A 21,407-nucleotide genomic window follows, 5' to 3' on the forward strand; every position below is an offset into this window, starting at 1 on the left:
AGCTGGCTCTGGGGTTCTCAAGATTTATTCAGGATCGTGTTAACGGAGGCGGTGGGAGGATGGGGTCCCCGACGTGCCGGGGGGCACACACTGAGGACCTTCCCCGCCCCCGCGTGGGAGCGGGGAGGCTCACTTTTTCTTAAAAATATAAATGTATTTATCTGCATCATCACATCCCTGGGGCACCCAGCTGGCCGGCCCGTGGGCCACAGGGCGGGGAGGGAAAAGGGTGTCAGGGCGCAAGTCTGAGCGAGGCGGAGGAGCGCTCCGCCCGTTGGGGTGGGGGGCGGCCTCACAGGGCTCCGTGCTGGGCCTGGTAGCGGGACAGCACGGCGCGGTAGTGGGACAGCTCCTGGCGCACGGCCACCACCTCCTGCCGTAGCAGGGCGTTCTCCTTCTCCAGGAAGGCCGCCCGCACCGATATCTGGTTCTCCTTGAGCCTCCGGGCGTCGCGGGACCGCTTGGCTGCCTCGTTATTCTTGTATCGCCGGCTCCAATACTTCTCGTCCTGGATGGGTGGGAAAGCACTGAGGTCCAGAGGGGCCCCGGCCCAGCGAGAGAAGGGAGGAACAGCTTTGCTTCTGACTTCAAGAACCAGAGTGCACCTAAGAAACCTCCCCACCACACCCCGGGCTGCTTCTCACCCAGCAGTGGGGCCTAAAGGATACCCGATCTCCCCTGAATGGGTACCCAAGGGTCTGGCCTTCTAGGGCCCCGGTTGCTATGCACAGCAGGCCCCTAGCAACAGCTAAGGCGTGAGATAGCCTCCCACCCCAAGCAACTGAGCTTCAAGTCTCCACTGTGCAGAGCAGGCCCAAGCTCTTCTCACTTGACAAAAGGCCTGCAGTTAGCTCCTGGTTTGCTAAGGATTCTTGTTCCCTAGCAACAAGACCTTCAGGGTCTGAAGACTTCTCCCATTGAAAAGCACTGCCCTATACATCACCTTTCCAGATCCTGGTTGCTAAGGAAAGCCTAGGTTCCCTAGTGATGGGGTTTGGTGTCCCATAAAATCCTCTCAGAGCTGGGCCCTTTTGACCTTGCTGCCAAGGCAACCTCACCCCTCCTCAGCAAACAAAAGTGAGGTGTAAGTGGTCCCAATGACCACAGCCAGTCTCTGACCCACTGGCTTTGAATAGAGGCCAGGGAGCTGTCTCCTCCCCCAACAGTCCCTGGTTGCAAAGGGGTCTATCCTGAGACCTCCCCACACCATTATGTTTAGAGTTCTCCAGTCCTGGAATTTGGCTGTGGAGGAGGACCACTCCTTAGTACAAGGACCACCCAGAGCTCTGAAAGATGCCCCTCCATCCCCATTTCATTAAAGCCTAGTCCCTGCTTGCTAGGGTAAACCCACCCCCTAGCAACAGGGCTTCATGGCAAGAGAAACCACTGGTCTAGATTTGGTTTACAGGCCAGTACTCACTGCTTCAAGTAGTTGTGTCTTACACAAGGACACGCCAAAGTCTTGTGAGACAAACCCAGGTACTTCTTGTTAGGGAAGAACCCAGAACTGACAAAGACAGAATGCTAGAGAGATGCAGTCACTGCCCAAAGCACCCCAAATCAGAATGTGGCCCTGGCCGCTAATGAGAACCTGAGGCCTCTTAACAGTAAGTCCAGAAAACAAGGCCTAGAGGGGCTGGCAAAGTCTTCATCCTAGGCAGATGCAATTGCCCTGAAGGATGCCCCAGATCAGAGATTAAAGGACCAACCCCTGCCTAGTTGGCTGCTCAGAAGAAACAAGCTGATATCACATTCCTAAAGGATGCTATCCTTAGCAACTGGGCCTGGTAGAGCCTGAAGCCTGCCCCAATGAGGGTGTTGGGTCCAACCGATAGGAGAAGCTCCAAGCCTGTAAAACTGGTCCCAGCAGTGCTGGCTGAGTCTGAATCCCACAGTGATATGGTTTTTCACAAATCTCAAGCCCAAACCTCTGTCCCTGTGCAGCCCCTGGCCAAGGAGGACTGGTCCTTGGCTGTAGGTTAGGAGAATGGGAGAGCTAATCCCAAGTGAGAAACCCAGGTCTGACTAAAGAGAGGGCCACCCCTGGCCGTGGAGCCAGCACCCACGAAGCCTGTGTCCTACACCCAGCAATGCTCACCTTCTGCTCCTCTGGCACCTGGATCTTCCGCGCCTTCTTCATGATTGGCTGGGGCTTAAGTTCCTCCTCTGAGAAGCGATGTCTCCGAGGGTCAAAGGTCTCATGGCCGGGAATGCTTGACAGGGCTAAATCAGCTGGGTCAGGTTCGAAGGTCATCAGCACCTCCACCGTGTCTGGGTCCACAGGGCTGGGTGTATCCCGAGAGGTCAGGCCTTGGGGAAATAGAATGTGCCGCCTGAGTGCGTATTTATTTTGGGGAGGGGGGTTCCCAGAGGCTACCCCCTGCTCAGGTATCATATCCACCACAAGGAAGGCCCTTATGGGGTTTAACATAAAGCCCGCCAGGGATCAACCTCCCTAATATAAAATATGAAGGTCCCTTAAGCCACAAAGATGCTTAGAAATCATGAAACCAGCTCCACTTTTACACACAGGAAAACTGAGGCCCAATCATACGTGACTTGCCCTAAGTAGCACAGGAACCTGAATTATTGCTTCTAAAACCTCAGGACTTCAGAGTTACAGTGTTAGCTTCCTTCCCTATAGTCCTACCCTTCTTAACTGAATCCCCAACCAAAGCCTAGACCCCCGGCTGTTCAGGGAAAAGGAATTTAATGCACCGAAAAGACCTCAAGTTAGCTCCTTAAGAGCTAATAAGTCCAAAGAGTTAGGGACAAGAAGCATACAGGGCTCTGAGGTTCCAGGTTGGTTCAAGCGTAAGAGCGGCCTGTACCTTTAAGAGAGAGCCAGCTGGGGCCAACTGAGGACACAGGTTCAGGGCCGAGTCACGTGCTGGCGCCTGCTTTCCCGCCCCGCCCCCCTGCCGCCACGGGCGCCCTCCTGTTCCCCAGTCCCGCCCCCTCCCGCGTGACCGCGCGTGCGCGAAGCACGAAGCACGGAGGAGGGAGGAGAGGACTCACGTGGCGCGGGAATGTGCGACTGGGAAGGGGAGGGCCCTGGTCCTGCCCGGAGGTCGGACCAGGAGCAGGTATGTCCAGGAATCCCCGACCTGCAGTCCGCCCTGGCTACCCCAAGGTGCCAGAGGGAGCACACCTTCCCTCTTGCTCCCTGGGGTCTCCCAGCTCGAACCTCTAAAGCGCCAAGGGTCCAGACCCCTCTGCTCTCTAGGGAACACTCGAGAACCGACCCCCTCGATATTCTCAGGCTCCAAACATCCTCGCCACTAGGATATACACGATTCTGGGACCCCAAGCCCCTACCACAGGAATATAGAAAGCTCGGTCCTTGCCCCAGTGGAAGACCCAGGATGAAGGTCCCTTCTGAAGGATGCCGGGACCCGGGGCGCCAGACCCTCTCCACTGGGGGGTGGGGCCGAGGAGGCAGGGCTGCCAGTCCCTTTTGTCCTGGGGAAACAGAAGTCTGTGTCCGCTCCTCGTCTTCCTCCCTCGTAGAGGGCCTAGGATTTCCGGTCCTACCCCAGTTCCACCGCTTCCGGGTCCAGATTCTGGGGTGCAGTCCACTCCCCAGTAAATAACTCCAGTGTTCTGGGATCCCAATCCCTACTCCTCGAGTATCCAGAGCCTTTGTCCTCACGTCCCACGTAAAAATTCACACGACCTCACCACTGGGCAGGCTTCCTGGAACTTGGGGTCCCAAGTCCCTCATCTCCTATAGATCCAGGATACACAGTCCCTGACCCATTAGGGGACACAGAATCCGGACTCCTCTCCCGACATCTCCCGATTAGGGGACCCGGAATTCGGGCATGCAGCCCCAGTCCCACCGTCCTGACCCCCAGATTCTCACAGCCCCGCCCTCTGGAGTCCAAGCCCCGCCCAACCAGGGCCCTGTCCCGCCCCAGCCGTCGCACCTGCGCGGTGGCCGCCGGCGGCCCCGAGGGCAGCCCGGGCGGGGGCGTGCCCGGGCGAGGAGCGAGGGGAAGCCGAGCCGCAGGAGCCGGGCCCCGGGGAGGGTGCAGGTGTGCGCACGGGCGAGGGCGCTGGCGACGGGCCGCCGGGGGGCGGCGGGCTGGGAGGGAGCCCATGCTCCAGCAGGAAGGCGTCCAGGTCCACGTACTCCACGTCGCCGAACGGCAGCGTCCGCTCCCACAGTAGCGGCGCCAACAGACCCGGGCCGGGCGCAGCCCCCGGGCGTCCTCGTGGGGACCCGCCGCCCACTACCGCCCCAGCTGAGGCATCCGCCGGTCCCGCTGGCTCCAGGCCCGGCCCGGGGACCGTGGCTGCCGGCGGGGCCGCCTTGCGCTCCTTTTCCTTCAGCAGACCTGCGGGCCAGGGAAAGAGCGGTCAGGGTGGGGAGGAGGAGAAAGACGGAGATGAAGAAGCGACTCCGAGAGGAGAGAGACACGAGGAACGAGGGGATGGAGCCCCACACCGCAGAGATCCAGAGAGAGGGGGACAGGAGGGAAGTGGGGGAGGGACCCGGGAGGGAGGGCAAAGACCCAGAGAGAGGAGGGGACAGAGGCTCAGAGAGGGAGAGAGACCCAGAGAGAAAAGACAGAGACGGGGGCGGCGGACCGAGAAAGGGATAGAGAGGAAGAGAGACTCAGGAAGAGGGGATGACAGGGACGCAAAGAGAGAGATGGGGACAGAGACCCAGGAAGGGATAGAGACACAGAAGGGGGATGGAAGTTCAGACAGAGGTAGGTGGAGGGTTGGGCAGGAGAGATTTAAAAAATGACAGCTCTGTTAATTCCTCTGTAATCTACAACCCCCCCACTCTCTGCTCACTGTACCCCCTCCTCCCTGCCCCCACACTCTAAGGGGCAGGAAGGGGCTCTATTCCTGGGGCACATTCCTCATCCCTAGACTCCATGTGACCCCAGGAGGCCCCGCCCAAGCCCGTGTAACAACCGTGTGAGCATCCGACACACACCCCCCTCCCTTCTCCCTGGACCCCAGGGGTCCAGACTCTCGGAACCAAAAGGAAGAGGGGGCTGGGGCCTAGAGTCTTGAGTCCTGGGAGTGGACAGGCATGAGAACCGGTACTTTTGGGTCCTGGGTGCTGAGGGATCTAGGGGCCTAAACACCTAAGTACAATATTTGGGTAGATAAAGGTTGGGAGGATGGGCTCTTGGCACGTAGGAGGTAGCTGTGGACCCTCCCGGCACTAAGGGAGCAGGGTGTCTGAGTTGGGCGAGATGGGGGCTAGAACTCACAGCTGGCTGGCTCTTTGGGCTTGCTGGTCCCCTGCAGAAGGCTCCGCAGCCCAAGCAGCGCTCCCCCGCCAGGGGGGGCCCCGGTCGGGCTGCCCAGCAGCAGGGGGGCCGGAGTCCTGTCGCTCACGGGCCGCGCCATCGCCCGGCACCTGCCCGCAGGCTCACGGGTTCATGGAGAGGCGAACAGCTGGCTTGCCAGTCAGCAGCACACTCCTGTGGTTCGAGCGAGTGTCTGCCCAGGGGCGGGCGAGCGTAGCTTGCAAGCCTCCAGTATCCAGAACACTGCAAATCCTAGGAGCGACGGGGATTTGCAGTCCTCGGTGCAGAAACGTGCAACTCAAGAGGGTCCCAGGAGACCATACAGTCTGGGTGAGGGGCTGATCAAATCAGGCAGCCGGCTCTTTGCAACCGAGGGTTCAAGGGGACACAAGGCGCTCCTTCTACAAGGTGGGTGAGCCTGGGTCTTGCAAAATCTGCAGCCCTCTCCAAGCAAGGAGCTTTGCAATCTGCACCAAGAGGTGTGCGCGGAGGGCCGGGGAGAGGGCAGGAGGAGGCGGCTGCCTTGAGGCGTGGCCAAAGCAAACTTCTTTCGCGGAAAAAAAAAAAAAAAAAAGCCAAACCAAAACACCCGACGCCACAGAGCGCACCCCTCCTCTCGGCCCCCGCCCGACTCCGGCCTTGCACCCCAGCCGCGTGCCTCCCTCCGGCTGAAAGCGCGGGCCAATGGCGTCTTGACCCCTCGAGACGCACAGCCAATGGGACCCCTGGATCCGCCAAGTCCTGGGAGTGCGAGAGAGGGTCTCAGTGCGTGAAGTTACCTTGCCTTTTGGAGGGAGGCGGGACCCTGACCTACATTCACCCAATGGGAGACGGCACTGGGGGCGGGACCGTGACCCAGTTTGGGCCAATGAGGCAGACGGAAGGGGGAAGCACATGGCTTTGCGCGTGCTGCCTGACGGGGAGGGTGGGTAAAGGGGTGGGAGGGGAGAAGAGCCGCTTAAAGGAGCCGCGAATCCACATGACTGGGGAAACGGGAAGCCAAAAAACCGAGTAGTGGGGTTTAGGAAGAGGGAGATTGGTTTCTAGAAGAAGGCTGCTATTCTTTAATACCCAAATATTTCCTCGCCGCCCCTAGAATCAGACCACTGAGATACAGGAAGTATTCTGTCCCTTTAATAGCTTTGTTTTGGGGGTGACTCCCCTCCCCTTGTGGGGAGGCTTGGGAAAGGCAGGCGCAATCCTCGATGGGGAGTCTCAGCGACCATGGGGGGTACCATCCACTGTAAGATGACACGGGTGGGGGCGTTAGTTTAGGGCACGATAGGATGGACCCTGAAGGGAGCATGCAGGGGGCGGGGATGGGGGGGCCGCCCGGGGCTCTACCACAGGGAGGGCTGCGAAGGGGGAACCGGAATGTACCAGGTTGAGAAGCTGGGGGAAATGGTCAGTTATACTGCACTGGGCTGAACCATAGGGAGGCAGCAGGAGGGTGGAATAGGGACATCCGGTTTCAGCATTAGGTGGAACTACGGGAAGGTATTCATGGGGGGGGGGGTATGGGCTGTACCATGTTGAGAAGCCAGAGAGGTAGACGTTAGATCACTGGGCTGAACCACGAGGAGGCAGTGGGGGGGAAAGGGGATTGTACCATGCTGTTCCTCAGTAAGGGAGGTGGGTTGTACCACATGAAAACAGGGAAAAGGATTCGGGCTGTACCATTTCGGAAAGCCATAGTAATAGGCACCACGGACCAGTACTTGATCGTACCATAAGGAAACCAGGGGGCTCGGGTTATACACCAAGTTGCAAGCAGCGAAGAAGACAAATCATGGACCAGCAATGGTCAATGACCGGGAGGTGGGCTGTACCACTTTGACACAGAGGGGGAAGGGAGAAAGAGCGAGTGAGAGCTCAAGAAGCTGGATCGTACAGAGCAGCAGAGGGGGGTAGGACTGTATCATATTGAGACACCAAGGGGAGACACATAGGCGGGTTAGACCAAGACGTGGAGGGGGTGCAGACTGGATCATACCATGCAGGCGGTAGTTGGGGCCTCGGCAGCGCCTCTCGGGGTGCCGGGGGTCCCTGTTGCCCCTCAAGGCCCTGTGGACCAAGGGCTGCAGGGGCCGGCCGTTACCGCTGAGGCTCTGGAAGATCTGGGACGGAGGATTCTGGCTCAGGAGTCTCAGGGAGTGCATCTGCCGTGGAAGGGGGGTGGGAAACTGGGAGTGAATAATGAATGGATCTGGTGGCGTCACGCAGGAAGCCCCGCCCCCGAGAGCGGGTGGGCGGGGTCTTGCTCGGCCCCCACCAGACGCTCCAGGGTTGTCAGATTCTCGAATCCCTTCCAGTTCCCTGTCAACCGGGGGTAGGAGGGTAGGTGAGGCAAGGGGACACCCAGGCCAAGGAACGGGTTGGGGGTGGCAGGGAGGGGGCAATGGGCTGCCAGGGTCACCTGGAGGGAGGTGATATTTAGGGCCCTGTCAATGAGGATCCAGGTAACAGTCTCCGAGCAGGGTGGGGTGCTGAGAGAGCCCTGATAGGTGATGAAGCCAAAGGATTCGGGGAACAGGAGCTCCAGACTCAGGTCTTGAAGAAAGTAGGCATCATCTGCGGGAATATCAGGTCAGAGTGAAGAGGGGTGCCCCTGCTCGACTCCCCTATGTGCACACCCCACCCCCACCCTCTCCACCCTCCAATGCCCAGGGACTTACTCTTGTAGGAGATGCGGGTGATGGTGTCACGGTTAAGGAGGCGGCTAAGGAATGGGTTTGAGCTACCGGCCACCTGTGTGGAGGTATGAGGTGAGGAGATAGGAACCCGGAAGTCCAAGCCCCCAACCCCTTCCTCCCCTAGGACCCTGGAGTCTGGGCCTTCCAGCCTCCCTCTTCTCAGACCCCAGGTTCCAGCCCCTCCCTCCCTCCGAATCTTGCCTGGGCTCACATTGACAAAGAGGCTGAGAATGGCCAGGCCATTGGGGCCCCGGGAGGCGGTGCTGAGGTTCCCGTAGAGTTCTTGGTTGAAGTGGATGAGCTGCACCTGCGAGGGGAGCACAGAGAGTGGGGTCCCCTGGCAGACAGGAGGGACAGAATGGGCAATGGGTGCAGTTCTGGGCCTTTGGGGTCCCAAGTCAGGTTAAGGATTAGTGTTCAGGGTTGGGGGGGTAGTTCTGTGGAGGAGGATGGGATGAGGCGTTAAGAGGAGGGTGAGGTGGGAGGAATTGGGTCGACTCAGGGTGAAGGTCAAGGGTCAGAGGTTAGCAGGCATCACCTCAGCAGAGAAACCCTGGTGGTTGATCTGGTGTTCAGAGCCAGCTCCATCACGCGCTCCAAATAGCAGCCGCAGTTCACTGAGTCGGTGGCTATAAAGGAGGGGCCCCCCAGACACATTGACCACAGGCCGGGGTGCAGGCAGGAAGGAGACATGGCGACCGGTGTTGTACAGGGTTCCCCGGAGCTGTGGGAGAGGTGGAGGCCTTCATAGGGATGCAGAGAGAAGACCTTTTCCCTACTGTTTTCCATTCGTACATTTCCCTCTGCCAACAAACATTTAATCATTCAGCATAGTCTGAACACTAATGTCTTTCCAGACTCTGGGCTGGTCCATGGTAGGTGCTCAATAGTGGTGAATTTAATTAACAAATATTTATTGAGCTGCTACTATGTGCCACGGATGCCAGGAAGAGAGCAATGAGCAAGTAGACAAAAATTCTGGGCCTCATGGAGCTTCTGCTCCAGTGGAGGAGAGACAGACAATAAATTCTGAATCATATAAGTAAATGCTTAGTTAATTACATCCTGTGCTCACTCTGGGGAGAACTGGGAGCTCTGATAAAGTATAATAGGAAACCCAGGGAATTCCTTGGGAGTCTAGTGGTTAGGACTCTGCACTTTCACTGCCAGGGTTTGGGTTCAATCCCTGCTCGGGGAACTGAGATCCTGCAAGCAGCACAGCCAAAAAATGGGGGAGGACGACCCATAGATTGGGATGGGGGTGGGGTGTCAAGAAGGGCTTCCATGAGGAAGTGACATTTGAATGGAGACCTGAAGGATAAGGAGGGGTTAGTTGCAAGGAGCAGGGAGAATGGCATTCCAGAAAGGAGAACAGTCAGTGCAAAGCCCTGAGATGGCCTATTTTAGTGACAGTGAAGAAGCCAGTGGGACCAGAGCCCAGTGAGCAAAGGAGAGAGTGGTGATGGGAGCCAGATGGTGCACAGCCCTGTGGGCAATGATGGGGTATTTTGTATTTTGATTTAAATAACTGAATGTATATAACACACTTGGCACAGTGCCAGGCACATGCTAAGTGCTGTATAAGTGTGTGTTATTATTACTTGTCCTAATAGAAGAGTTTTGAGTAGGAGAGAGTGGTATGATCTGGTCTGTGTTTTTAAACGTCTCTCTGGCAGTGGGATGGAGAAAGGATTGCAGGAGGCAGAGAAGCAGGCCAGCAAGGAGGCTATGGCACCAGTCCAGGTGCAAGATGATGGTGGGAGCAGTAGAGGGACAAGAAGTGAAATGCTGTTTAGCAAGGAGACTAGAAAGGACATGGATGGGAAATGGGAGTGAGGGAGGAAATGGGATGGGAAATAGCTCTGAGACTTTTGGCTGGGTGAAAGGTAGTGCCACCTCTTATAAGAAATGGTATTGTGGGACTTCCTTGGTGGTCCAGTGGTTAAGACTCTGTGCTTCCAATGCAGGGGGTGCAGGTTCGATCCCTGGTCGGGGAAGCAAGATCCCACGTGCCGCGGGGCGCGGCCAAAAAAAAAAAAAAAGAAAGAAATGGTATTGCAAAGCAGGCAAGAGCATGGATTCTGGGACCACACTGCCTGGGTTTGAATCCCAGCCCTGACACTCTGTAGCTGTTTGACCTCAGGTAAGTAACTTAACCTCTCTGTGCCTGAGTTTCTGCATCCATAAGATAAGGATAATAACTGTACCTATTTCATGGGGTTGTTGTGAAAATTAGAGGATTTATCAAGTTTGAAAACAGTGCCTGGCACACTGAGTCTGTTTTACCACTGATTCTAAGAGATGGGAAGACCAGGAGCCATGTTTGAGGAGGGAACAATTGGTGATCCACTGTGGAGTGTAAGTAGCCTCCTCTCCACCCACTGTGTTGTAGGCCTCCTTCCCCAAGGCTAGCGTCCCAACTGAAAGCCCTACCCCCCACCTCCACTCAGGCCCAGCCCCAGTGGATTCGGTAACCCCGCCCTCCAGGCCCCTTACCTTCTCTCCCCCTGTGCTGAGTCGCAGCGGGGGCAGAAAGGGGTCATAAAGGACCCTCTTCAGCTCCACATCCACGGGGCTCTGTCGCTTCCCCACAGCACACAGACTCCAGGCTGTGTTCACCAGGCCCCAGAAGGGAGGCCCTGGGAGCAGGAGTGGGGCAGGGAGGAAAGGGAGTCAGAAATATGGACTGGATCCCAAGGCTGGGATCTGCTGGGAAGGCTGTGGTCTGGACTCCTTGGATCCCAGGAGACGAAGCGCTGGGAATCTGGACTCCTGGCTTTGAGGGAGGAGGGGGCTGGGATCCAGAATCCTGGGTCCTAGAAGAATCTTAGAGGAGTTTCCTAAGGACCGCCCCGCCCCCCAACACCTCCAAGTCTCTTTGATCAAACCTATCTTAAATTGTCATTGGGGAAGGAACTACAACTCCCAGCAGGCCCTGAGACTGCCAGCCTACCCATCCAGTGCCTGCCTACCCCAGAGCCCATGGGAGTTGTAGTTCTTTTGGTCTCGTCCCACAGCCGGATAATGAATGTAATGGGGAGAAGGAATTGCAAGAGAGGGCTGGACGAGGTGGGCAACGGGGCCACTGAACCTCTGGTTCTCAGTAGGAGCCAGGACCTACCTGCCTCTTTCCCAGGAAACACACACGCACTTCTCCAGCCCCAAGCTCCCTTACCTTCCACTCCCTCCCACTCACTACTTGCAATGCTAATGTATAATGTCCCATGCTGAGCCCCTCGGGTTCAGAAGCTGGGTCTCCTGAGGGAGGGAGGAAGGGGGTGGGACTTCTGCGTCCTGGGGGGAGGGGGCTGGGTCTCAGGAAGAAAGCGCCCGGCAGCGCCCAGACTCCTGGGTCCCCGCCCTGGCTGCACCTGGCACGAAGTTTCCCTGGAGATTATCCTTGTAGCTCCACCAGTCCTCGGGGTCAGGTGCGGGTCCGATGTGAGCTGGAGAGAGAGCAGCCTGAACCCCTCTCCTTGGCACCCCTCCCCCACCCCAGTCAGGGGCTTCTGCCCCAACCCCCCAGGCCTTACCTGCCGCCCCCAGTGCGGCCCAGAGTAGCAGCGCTCGAGGGGCGTTCAGACGAGCTGCACCCCCCATCCCCGGGAGGCCTCGGGGCGACCCCTTCCCAATGCCCTGGCCCGCCCTCTCTCAGCTTCTTCCTCTCTTTGTGGAACCCCGACCCCTCCGGACTTCCAGCCTTCCTCTCCTACCCACAGGGAGTCCCAGTTCCCCAGTTACTGAGGCAGCCGGGGACTGAGACGCCCCCACGCCCCTACTCCGCTCTCCTCTCCTCCCTCTCTATGCCTCCCCTTCCTCTCCTCTTTTCCCGAAGCCTCCTTCTCCCTCTACCTCCCGATCTTCCTACTCCTCTCTCTGCCTTCTGCTTCTCCCTCGGGTTACCTCTGGGTTTCTAATCCACACCCCCCTCTTCATTACGCTCTCGCAAGCCACCTAACTCCATACCTCCATCCCGCTTCTCTCCCCTCCTTCTCCTCCTCCCTCGCTCCCTCTCGGCCTCCAGCTCCTCTCCCTCTCCCCACCTCCTCCTCTCCTGCCTCTTCTGTTTCTCCGTCTCTCTCTCCTCTCTCCTCCCTTCCTCCCTCCTCCCCCTCCCTCTCTTCTCTCTCTTGCTGTTATTTAATTTTTCTGTCGTTGTTTGGGGCTGGGGGGAGCTCTCACAGCAGAGAACCCTCCTCCACGGGCTGGCATGGGTGTCTGTGTGGGGGGGTGCCCCAGGGGCAGGATGGAGGGGTCGTTGGGGGGATGGTCCCCAGCTCCCGGCCGCGCTGGGGCCATGGGGGCGGGGGTGGCCCGGACACCTGGGGCCCAAGAGCCTGCAGTTTCCATCCTCCGCAGAAGGGGGAAGGGGGGCGTTTAAGGTGGAGCTGGGAGAGTCCTCGGATGTCTTCCCGCTCAGGGCCGCTGGCCCCGGAGGATCCGCCATCTCCCAGCTCGCGGGGACCCAGGTGGGAGCCTGCAGTGCCTGCAGCCCCCCGCCCAATGCATCACTCGGGCTTCCTCCAGGGGCTCCCTTAACCCGGCTGGGGGATCCCCTGGGAGACTGGCGCGCGATGTGGGCGGCTGACCAGGAGGGGGAGGCAGAGACTTGGAGAGGGAGAGAGAGGCTGGAGGAGCCGGGAAGGCAGAGAAGAGAGAGCAGAGGTGAGGTCAGGGAAGAGTGGAGGAGGTTTGGGAAGGGAAGGGGAGCCTGAGATGGGTACGGAGAGCCGTGGTGGAGGGAGATGCAGGGTAGAGATGAGAGGGGAGGCTGGGGCTGTTGGGGGGTTGCTGGGGGAGGTGGCGGCGGCAGGAGAGAGAGAGAGACAGAGAGACTTACATACATTGAATGAAGAAGATACAGAAACAAATACACACCGAGAAGAGAGAGAGATACAGAGAGAGGGAGATCCCCCAAGAATGACAGGGAAAAAAATGCAAAAGGAGACAGATGCAGATGGAGGCAGAGAAAGAGATACAGAGACCCACAGAGAGACAGATGTAGACACACGAACTTGGAGATAGAAGCAGAGAGACCTAGAGAGAGAGAGAGAGGAGAGAGAGAGTCCCACATACCAGGTTAAAGATGGAAGAGCAAGATGCCAGGCAGGAGGTGTGTGGGGAGAGACAGAAACAGAAAAAGAGATCTAAAGACAGAGCGACAGAGAATCACACACCCAGAGCAAGGGGCAGAGAGAGGAGGAGACAGAGAACGAGGCAGACACACATGCACATCTATAAAGAGACGCACTCATGCAGAGAAAGAGGTATGAACAGAGACCAACAGATGGACAGAGACAGAGAGACCCAGATAGGGGGAGAGAGTCCCAGAAACAGGTCAGCTGACATGAAGGATGAGACTAAAGAGGATTCAGAAACACAGAGGCATTCAGGGATAGAGAATTGGAGATGGACATTCAAGGACCTGTGATGGAGGGAGATGGAGACACCCCGGAGAGTCAGAAATGCAGAGAGACAGAGAAAACACGAGAAAGAAAGGTATATTCATTATCCCTTGTCACATAACAAATTATCTTAAAACTCAGTGGCTTAAAGCTACAAATATTTATTATCTCATGGTTTCTGAGGGGTAGGAATTTTGGAGCAGTTTAGTTGGGTGGCTCTGGCTCAGATAACAACAGAGAACTCAGAGTCTCTCATGAAGGTGCAGTAAGCTATTGGCCAGGGCTGCAGTCATCTGAAGGCTTGAATGGGGCTGGAAGATTACTTCCAAGCTCACGTACATGGTGCTTGACAAGAGGCCTCAGCTACTCACCAGGTGAGCCCCTCCATAGGGCTGCTTGAGTGTCCTCACATCATGGCCGCTGGCTTCCCCCTCAGAGCGAGTGATTGGAGAGAGAGAGGGAGAGAGAGAGCAGTGTCTTATATGACCTATATCCAAAGTCACACACCACCCCCTTTTTTTTTTTTGGCTGCATTGCATAGCCTGCAGGATCCCAGTTCCCTGACCAGGGATTGAACCCAGGCCCCAGCAGAAAGCGCCGAGTCCTAACCACTGGACCGCCAGGGAATTCCTGACACCATCACTTCTTTATTCTATTCATTGGAGGTGAAACACTAAGTCTAGCCCACATTCAAAGAGAAAGAGATTAAGCTCCTCCTCTTGAACAGAGGGGTATCAAAGAATGTGGGCTTATTTTAAAACCATCACAGGTGGGGAGAGGAAGAGAGAGAGGAATGGAGAGAGACAGACTCTTTTTCTTTTTTTGTGGTACGTGGGGCCTCTCACTGTTGTGGCCTCTCCCGTTGCGGAGCACAGGCTCCGGACGCACAGGCTCAGCGGCCATGGCTCACGGGCCCAGCCGCTCCGCGGCATGTGGGATCTTCCCGGACCGGGGCACGAACCCGTGTCCCCTGCATCGGCAGGCGGACTCTCAACCACTGTGCCACCAGGGAAGCCCAGGAGACAGACTCTTAAAGGCCCGTGAGGCTTAGAGGTTGGTGAGACACTTATTCAGAATGGCAGGAATGTGTCAAGAGAGACTCCTGAAGACAGAGGGAGCTGCGGAGACAGGGAAAGGAGTCAAGACAAAGGAAACCAAAGCAGTAGTAGTAAAAATAATAATTACAGTAATAGCGGCCAGCACATAAAGTACCTGCGACACACCAGGCAAAGTTCCGAGCACTTTCTATGAACAGCCTCTCCATGAAAGAGAAGATGTTATTATCCCATTTTACAGATGAGTAAGCCAAGTCTCAAAGGGCTTGCCCAGAGTTATACAGGAAGGAAGCAAAGAAGGATGGAGAAAATATAATGGAGACATATGTGCAGAGACTATGGGGAAGTGGCAGGAAAAGACTAGCAGAAGAACCCAGCTCTGACAGACAAATAAATCAGTAAGAAATGGAAGCCAGGGACTTCCCTGGTGGTGCAGCGGTTAAGACTCATGCTCCCAATACAGGGAGCCTGGGTTCGATCCCTGGTCAGGGAACTAGATCCACATGCATGCCACAACTAAAGAGCCTGCGAGCTGCAACTAAGGAGCCTGCCTGCCGCAACTAAGACCCGGCACAACCAAATAAATAAATGGAAGACACTCTGACTGAGAGTTTTCTAGACACTGGGGCTGTACCATGCACTCTTTAGGTTTTGTTAACCCTCAAAGTTGCCCCATCAGGTGGGGGTTAGTATTAACCCCATGATACAGATAGAACCCCGAGGCTCAGAGAAGGAAATAACTCACCCAACATGTCATGGGTTGACTGATGCCTCCCTCCCCGCAAAAACAGACATGCCCACTCAGAACCTGTGAATAGGGCCTTATTTGGCAAAAGGGTCTTTGGAGATGTAATTAAGATAATGATCTTGACATCAGATCATCCCACATTGTCTGGGTGAACCCTAAATCCAATGATAAGTTCTTATAAAATAAAGGCATAGATAAACAACGGGGATTTACTGTATAGCACAGGGAACTACATTCCACATCTTCTAATAAACAATAATGGAAAAGAATCAGGAGAAAAGAATATAGATATATATACATATGTATATATCTACATAGATATATACATATGTATATATCTAACTGAATCATTTTGTGCACACCTGAAACTAACAGAATATTGTAAATCAACTATACTTCAACTTAAAAAAAAGAAAAAGGGAAAAGAAAGGCAGGGGGAGATTTGAGACAGAGGAGAAGGTGATGTGAAGACAGAAGCAGAGATTGGGGTGATGCAACCACAAGCCAAGGATCTTGAGGAGCCACCAGAAGCTGTAAGAGGCAAGGATGGATCCTCCCCTAGAGCCTTCGGAGGGACTGTGGCCCTGCCCACACCTTGATGTCAGACTTCTGGCCTCCAGAACTGTGAGAGAATAAATTTCTGGTATTTTTAGCCCCGCAGTTTGTGGTAATTTTTTATAGCCGCCTACCCCAGGGGTTGGGAGACATCATGAGAAAGACATGGAACTCATCAGAGGGAGAGCCAATGAAGGAACCAGAGATACACGGAGGGAGAGAAGACAGACTGACATGACAGGAAGAGTAGGCTCTCCCCACACTTTGACTCTCCTCCTCCAGGAAGCCCTCCCTGACCTTCAGGCTAGGTCTGTGTCTTCTGTGGACCTTCCCAATGTCCTGGGTACCTCCATTAGAGCACAGATCTCATTAGGAGAAGGACTGTGTCCCTGTGTGCCCTTCCTCCAGGGCCCAGGCCTGACCCATCTCTGGGTCCCCAGCATCACCCTACATAAAGGACATGAGCGTCCTCAGGAGAGAAGTCGGGCATGATTGAATGAGACGATGTTCCTGATGTCTCTCCCTAGAGATTCTCACCCCTCCCATCAGCCTGGGAGACACTTGGGTTTCCTTCAAGGCCCAGGGAGGGCCTCACCTCCTCCAAGAAGTCTTCCCTGACCTCTCAGGCTGGGCCCTGTGCTGCCCCCATTATTACACATCACACCAATGTGACTGTACCCAGGTCTCTCTCCTACCTCACCCTCCCAGACTGGGAGCTCCTCCAGGGCAAATCCGGGGACTGACTCAAGTCCTGGTCCCAGCATTTCCCAGGGAGAACTTGGGAGAATATGTTGAATGAATGAATAAGTGAGTGAATGAAGTAAAATATAGGGACTGTGGCATTGCATTCAGAAATGGCTAAGAAAAAGATTTTCTTACATGGGGGTAAGAGGAAGTCTTCCAGTGTAGGTAACATTTTCCTGACCCTCTTTCTGTTCCCATAACCCCAGCCCTGGCTCAGAACTCATCTTCTCCCACCAGGATCCTCCCTCCAGCCCCTCCCCCACCGCAGTCTCCCTCCCCCTCCAGTCTACCCTCCAGGGACCCCGGAGGGGTCTTCTACATCCAGAGTTGACCTCGCCTCTCCCCTAGTTATAGCCTTCCCATAGCTCCCCAGCACCTCTGGACAAAGTCCCCACCTCTTCACCTTTCTTGTCATGTCCAAATCCTTCCTCTGTCCTTCAAGACCTACCTCAGATGTCACATCTTCTGAGAGCTCATATGCATTTCAGGAGTCTGCTCTTTCAGGAAGCCATCAGTGATGCTGTGGTGAGCAGGGGCCTCTTCTGAGTTCTGGAAGCCACCTGTGCTGCTTCCATTATAGCAGCAAGACAGACTGGGCTCAATGCCCAGAGGCGGGAGGGAATGGCCAGGCCGGAGGTGGGTCCCAGATGTGAATTTCACGCCTATTCGTCTCAGGCACTGGGAACAAAGTTTGGGTCAAAAAGAACATATGCGGCTTGCCCCGCTCCTCACTTTTGTCTCCTACGTCCCCAACCCCTGCGTAGCAGGCAGCAGGGCCAGGACTCTCCAGGCCCGGGTGGTTCCCACAGGCCCTCTTGGCCTCCTCGCCCCTCCTTCCCTGCTCTTAACTCTCTGGGGGAGCCTGGGAAAAATCCTCCCGATCTGGGTTCGCCTCTCCTGGGGGATGTGTGGCCACCAGTGTTTAAATAATAAAAACAAACTCCAATGGCTCTTACTCTGTGCCAGACACTGTTCTAAGCCCATTACCTACACATGTTAATTTATTTAATCCTCATAATATGCCCTGTGGGTTACTTCCTATTATCATCATCATCACCACCCCCATTTCACAGATGAGAAAACTGAGGAACAGAGAGGGATTTGAACCCAGGCGGTCTGGCTCCAGAGTCCATGCACTTCATGAAAATCGTCTCTAGAGCAGTGCCATCCAATAGAAGTTTCTGCGATGACAGAAATGTTCTTTATCTGCTCTGTCGGATATGTTTTCCACCTACCACCAATGTGGCAGTGGCTACTGATTGGATAGCTCAGCTCTGGAGAACTAAGTTTGAATGCCGGCTACTTGCCAGCTACTTGTGTTATGGATGCTAAGTCTCCTTGCCTCTATCATTGCTTCTTTCTTTTTTTAAGATTTAGATTTGTGGGCTTCCCTGGTGGCGCAGTGGTTGAGAGTCCGCCTGCCGATGCAGGGAACATGGGTTTGTGTCCCAGTCTGGGAAGATCCCACATGCCGCAGAGCGGCTGGGCCCGTGAGCCATGGCCGCTGAGCCTGCGCGTCCGGAGCCTGTGCTCCGCAACGGGAGAGGCCACAACAGTGAGAGGCCCGCGTACCGCAAAAAAAAAATAATAATAATAATAAAAGAGAGGAAGAAGAAGAAGGAGGAAGAGGAGGAGGAGAAAGAGAAGAAGAGGTAGGAGAAATCTGAAGTGTGAAAGGGACTCGACTTACCATTATTGGCTTTGAAGATAGAGGAAGGGGCCATGAGCCAAGGAATGCAAGTGGCCTCTAGGAGCAGGGAATGGAAAGGAAACATTCTTCCCTAGAGGTTCCAGAAGGAATGCAGCTTTGTTGACACCTTGATTTCAGCCCAGTAAAATCCATGTTGGGCTTTGGACCTCTAGAATTGTCAGAGAATAACTCTGTGTTGTTTTAGCAGTTGAATTTGTGTTACTTTGTTATGGCAGCAATAGAAAACTAATACACTGGTTCTTCTCTCTTTCTGGGCACATAGGAGAATTCTGCTTTCCTGCCTTTGAGCAACTGTAATACTGACTAATGAGCTGTGAGTGGAAGGGCTAGAGTCGTTCCTGGGCCAAAGCATCTATTTCTTTTTTTTTTTTTTTTTTTTTTTTTGGCTGTGTTGGGTCTTCGTTTCTGTGCGTGGGCTTTCTCTAGTTGCGGCGAGCGGGGGCCACTCTTCGTCGCGGTGCGCGGGCCTCTCACTGTCGCGGCCTCTCTTATTGCAGAGCACAGGCTCCAGACGCGCAGGCTCAGTAGTTGTGGCTCACGGGCCCAGTTGCTCCGCGGCATGTGGGATCTTCCCAGACCAGGGCTCGAACCCGTGTCCCCTGCATTGGCAGGCAGACTCTCAACCACTGCGCTACCAGGGAAGCCCAAAAGCATCTATTTCTTGTGTGGGACCATTCAATACCCTCTGTCTGTCTGTCTCTCTCTCTCTCCCCCCTCCCCAGTGATCAAGGATACCATGGGTTGCAGCTGGTGCAGTGACAAGACGGTGGATGCCTCTCAGCCTTGGCGCTTCAATGATTGTGTGGAAAATCGCCCCTTGCTGACTGGCATGGGACAGGACATGAGAAAGAAGTCAACTCTTATTGTGTCAAGCCAACAGGGCTAGCCTAACCTGACTAATGGAAGTCCTTAATGAAGTACAGGAACTAGCTTGCTGCTATACAAGGCAGTGTGTCCCAGGAAGAGAGAAGGGCAAGTGCAAAGGCCCTGAAGCAGAGTGTTCTTGGTTTTTAAAGGAACAGGAAGGAGACCAGTGTAGCTGCAGAGGGGTGAATGAGGGAGAGTCCTAAGAGGTGAGGTCAGGTATGGGGTGGGAGTGGATCAAGTAAGGCTTTGTAGGGCAGGGAAAGGACTTTGGATCTTATTCTGAGCAAGATGGGAAGACAATCAAGAGTTTTGGGCATAGTAACAGCACGGTCCGACTTAGGTTTTAAATCATTATCCTAGCTTCTGTGTGAAGAAGACTCTAAGAGGGTAGTGGGGAGACCAGTATGGAGACTACCTGTAATTCAGGCAAAGAGTGGTGATGGCTTGGATCAAGGTGGTAGCAGTGGAAATGGTAAAAAAAAAAAAAAAAAAAAAAAGGCTGAATTATGAACATATTTAGTATGTGTAACTGAAGAAACCTCAGGTAGAGTTGGAGTTGGGACAGGCCTGTAGGGGGAGCTCTCAGATCCCGCCAGGGGACCTCAATTAACAGGAGAGAAGCAAACCTACATCTGTGATAGGAAAGTACCTCTAGGTTACTATCAGAAGGAAGAAGAAAACTTCTCTTCATCCAGGGAAGCTCAGCCAGTCAGACTGTAGCAGGCCAACCAATGCAAAGCCTCCATACTTTGGACTCCCAGTTTCCTCCAATGGACTCTTTGGTTATTGCAGCCCCTCCCAACTCTCCTCTTTTCCCTATAAAAGCATGTTCCCCTTGCTTGTTCTCTGTATTTGCTTATGGTCACCCATCTTTGCATATCGCTGATTGTGATTTCTCTGCTAGTCCCTAATAAACTCTTGGTAAAAGAGCTGGCCAATATATTTTTTTGAATAAATTTATTTATTTTATTTATTTTTGGCAGCATTGGGTCTTCATCGTGTGCAGGCTTTCTCTAGTTGCAGCGAGAGGGGGCTACTCTTGGTTGTGGTGAGTGTGCTTCTCATTGCGTTGGCTTCTCTTGTTGCAGAGCATAGGCTCTAGGCACGCGTGGGCTTCAGTAGTTGTGGCACGAGGGCTCAGTAGTTGTGGCTTGCGGGCTCTAGAGCACAGGTTCAGTAGTTGTGGCGCACGGGCTCCACAGCATGTGGGATCTTCCCGGACCAGGGCTCGAACCCGTGTCCCCTGCATTGGCAGGCGGATTCTTAACCACTGCACCACGAGGGAAGTCCCTGGCCAACATATTATTAAAGTTGTAAGTAGATGTGAGGGTGAAGTCGTGGGGTAAGTGCCTGATTGAACTGATTTTGAGAAAGGATGGAAAGAGCAAGATAAAGTCTAGAACTTTTCTGAAACACAGAACTCTTCTTAGAAAACCCCTTAAAGACTCCTAACTCCTGCTTCAGATATGCCCGCACCCAGGGCCCAGTTGGAAGCCAAAGGCAAGCCTCCCCATATATAGGATAGTATTGGTAGCTTGGGGGTCAGTCACCTCCTGAAGGCTATTTCCTGCCTTTCTTAGTCTCCTGAGGAGCATACCCAGAACATTGGTGGGAGGGTCTGTTCTCTCTGCCTAGCACCCAATGACATCATGGCCCAGCCTGACTCCCCACTGGCTAAGAGGCCTGCTTTTCTCTCAGGGAAAGAATAGGTTGCTCTCTAGGCCCCAGTGGACCTTAAGTCATATCACTTTGTCTGAGATTCCTTCAAAGTACTAGCTCACTTTCTCTCCTACCAAGGTCACCCAAATTTGAAATTTTTTTGTTGATTGTGGGGGCAGAGGCCAGGGTGACAAGGAAGATCATAGGCCCTGACGGCCTTCCATTCCATAGTACTTAAGCTTCCTGCCTTTTTCACCCCATCCCTCTGGCCTGTAGGTACCTAGCTGTTGGGTGGAATCGAATTCTACTTAGCACCAAGTGACGTCACATCACTCTGTGGCTCCCAATTGGCTAATCCCTCAGGAAAGGGTTTAGGCTGTGCTTCAAGACCAGGTGAACCCATGAGAACCCTCTTCAGATAGTCACTCAAAGTTCCATTATTCTTTTCTCAGAGACCATCCTGGGGCCATCAGAAACCAAGTGTTTCTCAATCTGGAACTTTCTGGAAATCTGACACTGCTGTGCTTTCCTCAGGTGTATTTCCCGCCTTTTCTAGCCACCATCCCCTCCCACCGGCTTTAACCAATCGTCAGGCAACATAAATAGGACTAGCACCCAGTGACATCATACCAGCTTTTTCATTGGATTGGCTATTCTGTCAGAGAGCTGTACCCATATTTGGCTCCACAGATTCCTC

General features: G+C 54.6%; 2 protein-coding genes across 7 annotated transcripts; both read right to left on the bottom strand.

Moving 5' to 3' along the window:
* Positions 1 to 43: 43 nt before the first annotated feature.
* DBP (D-box binding PAR bZIP transcription factor) lies at positions 44 to 5,373 on the bottom strand (the record flags this gene model as incomplete). Of its 2 annotated transcripts, XM_082606506.1 has the most annotated exons (4): positions 44 to 508; positions 2,099 to 2,310; positions 3,930 to 4,340; positions 5,235 to 5,373. In XM_082606506.1, the coding sequence occupies 4 exons, from the start codon at positions 5,371 to 5,373 to the stop codon at positions 293 to 295; spliced, it is 978 nt and encodes a 325-aa protein (XP_082462632.1). In that variant the 3' UTR covers positions 44 to 292. The 2 variants fall into 2 exon arrangements, with proteins under 2 accessions (XP_082462632.1, XP_082462633.1); XM_082606507.1 differs by lacking the exons at positions 3,930 to 4,340; positions 5,235 to 5,373 and adding an exon at positions 3,319 to 3,372.
* A 60-nt stretch (positions 5,374 to 5,433) lies between these two features.
* Positions 5,434 to 12,052, bottom strand: CA11 (carbonic anhydrase 11; the record flags this gene model as incomplete). 5 transcript variants are annotated; one of them, XM_082606504.1, is made up of 9 exons in its annotated part: positions 11,500 to 12,052; positions 11,338 to 11,412; positions 10,463 to 10,605; positions 8,505 to 8,690; positions 8,178 to 8,273; positions 7,949 to 8,021; positions 7,690 to 7,844; positions 7,267 to 7,432; positions 5,434 to 5,525 (listed from the first exon to the last, which is right to left on the bottom strand). In XM_082606504.1, the coding sequence occupies exons 1-9, from the start codon at positions 11,564 to 11,566 to the stop codon at positions 5,434 to 5,436; spliced, it is 1,053 nt and encodes a 350-aa protein (XP_082462630.1). In that variant the 5' UTR covers positions 11,567 to 12,052. The 5 variants fall into 5 exon arrangements, with proteins under 5 accessions (XP_082462630.1, XP_082462627.1, XP_082462629.1 ...); XM_082606501.1 differs by lacking the exon at positions 5,434 to 5,525 and adding an exon at positions 5,553 to 6,014; XM_082606505.1 differs by lacking the exon at positions 5,434 to 5,525 and adding an exon at positions 6,021 to 6,514.
* Between the last annotated feature and the right edge of the window lie 9,355 nt (positions 12,053 to 21,407).

This window comes from Mesoplodon mirus (genome assembly GCF_964341445.2).
Source record: "Mesoplodon mirus genome assembly, chromosome: 19".
NCBI lineage: Eukaryota > Metazoa > Chordata > Mammalia > Artiodactyla > Ziphiidae > Mesoplodon > Mesoplodon mirus.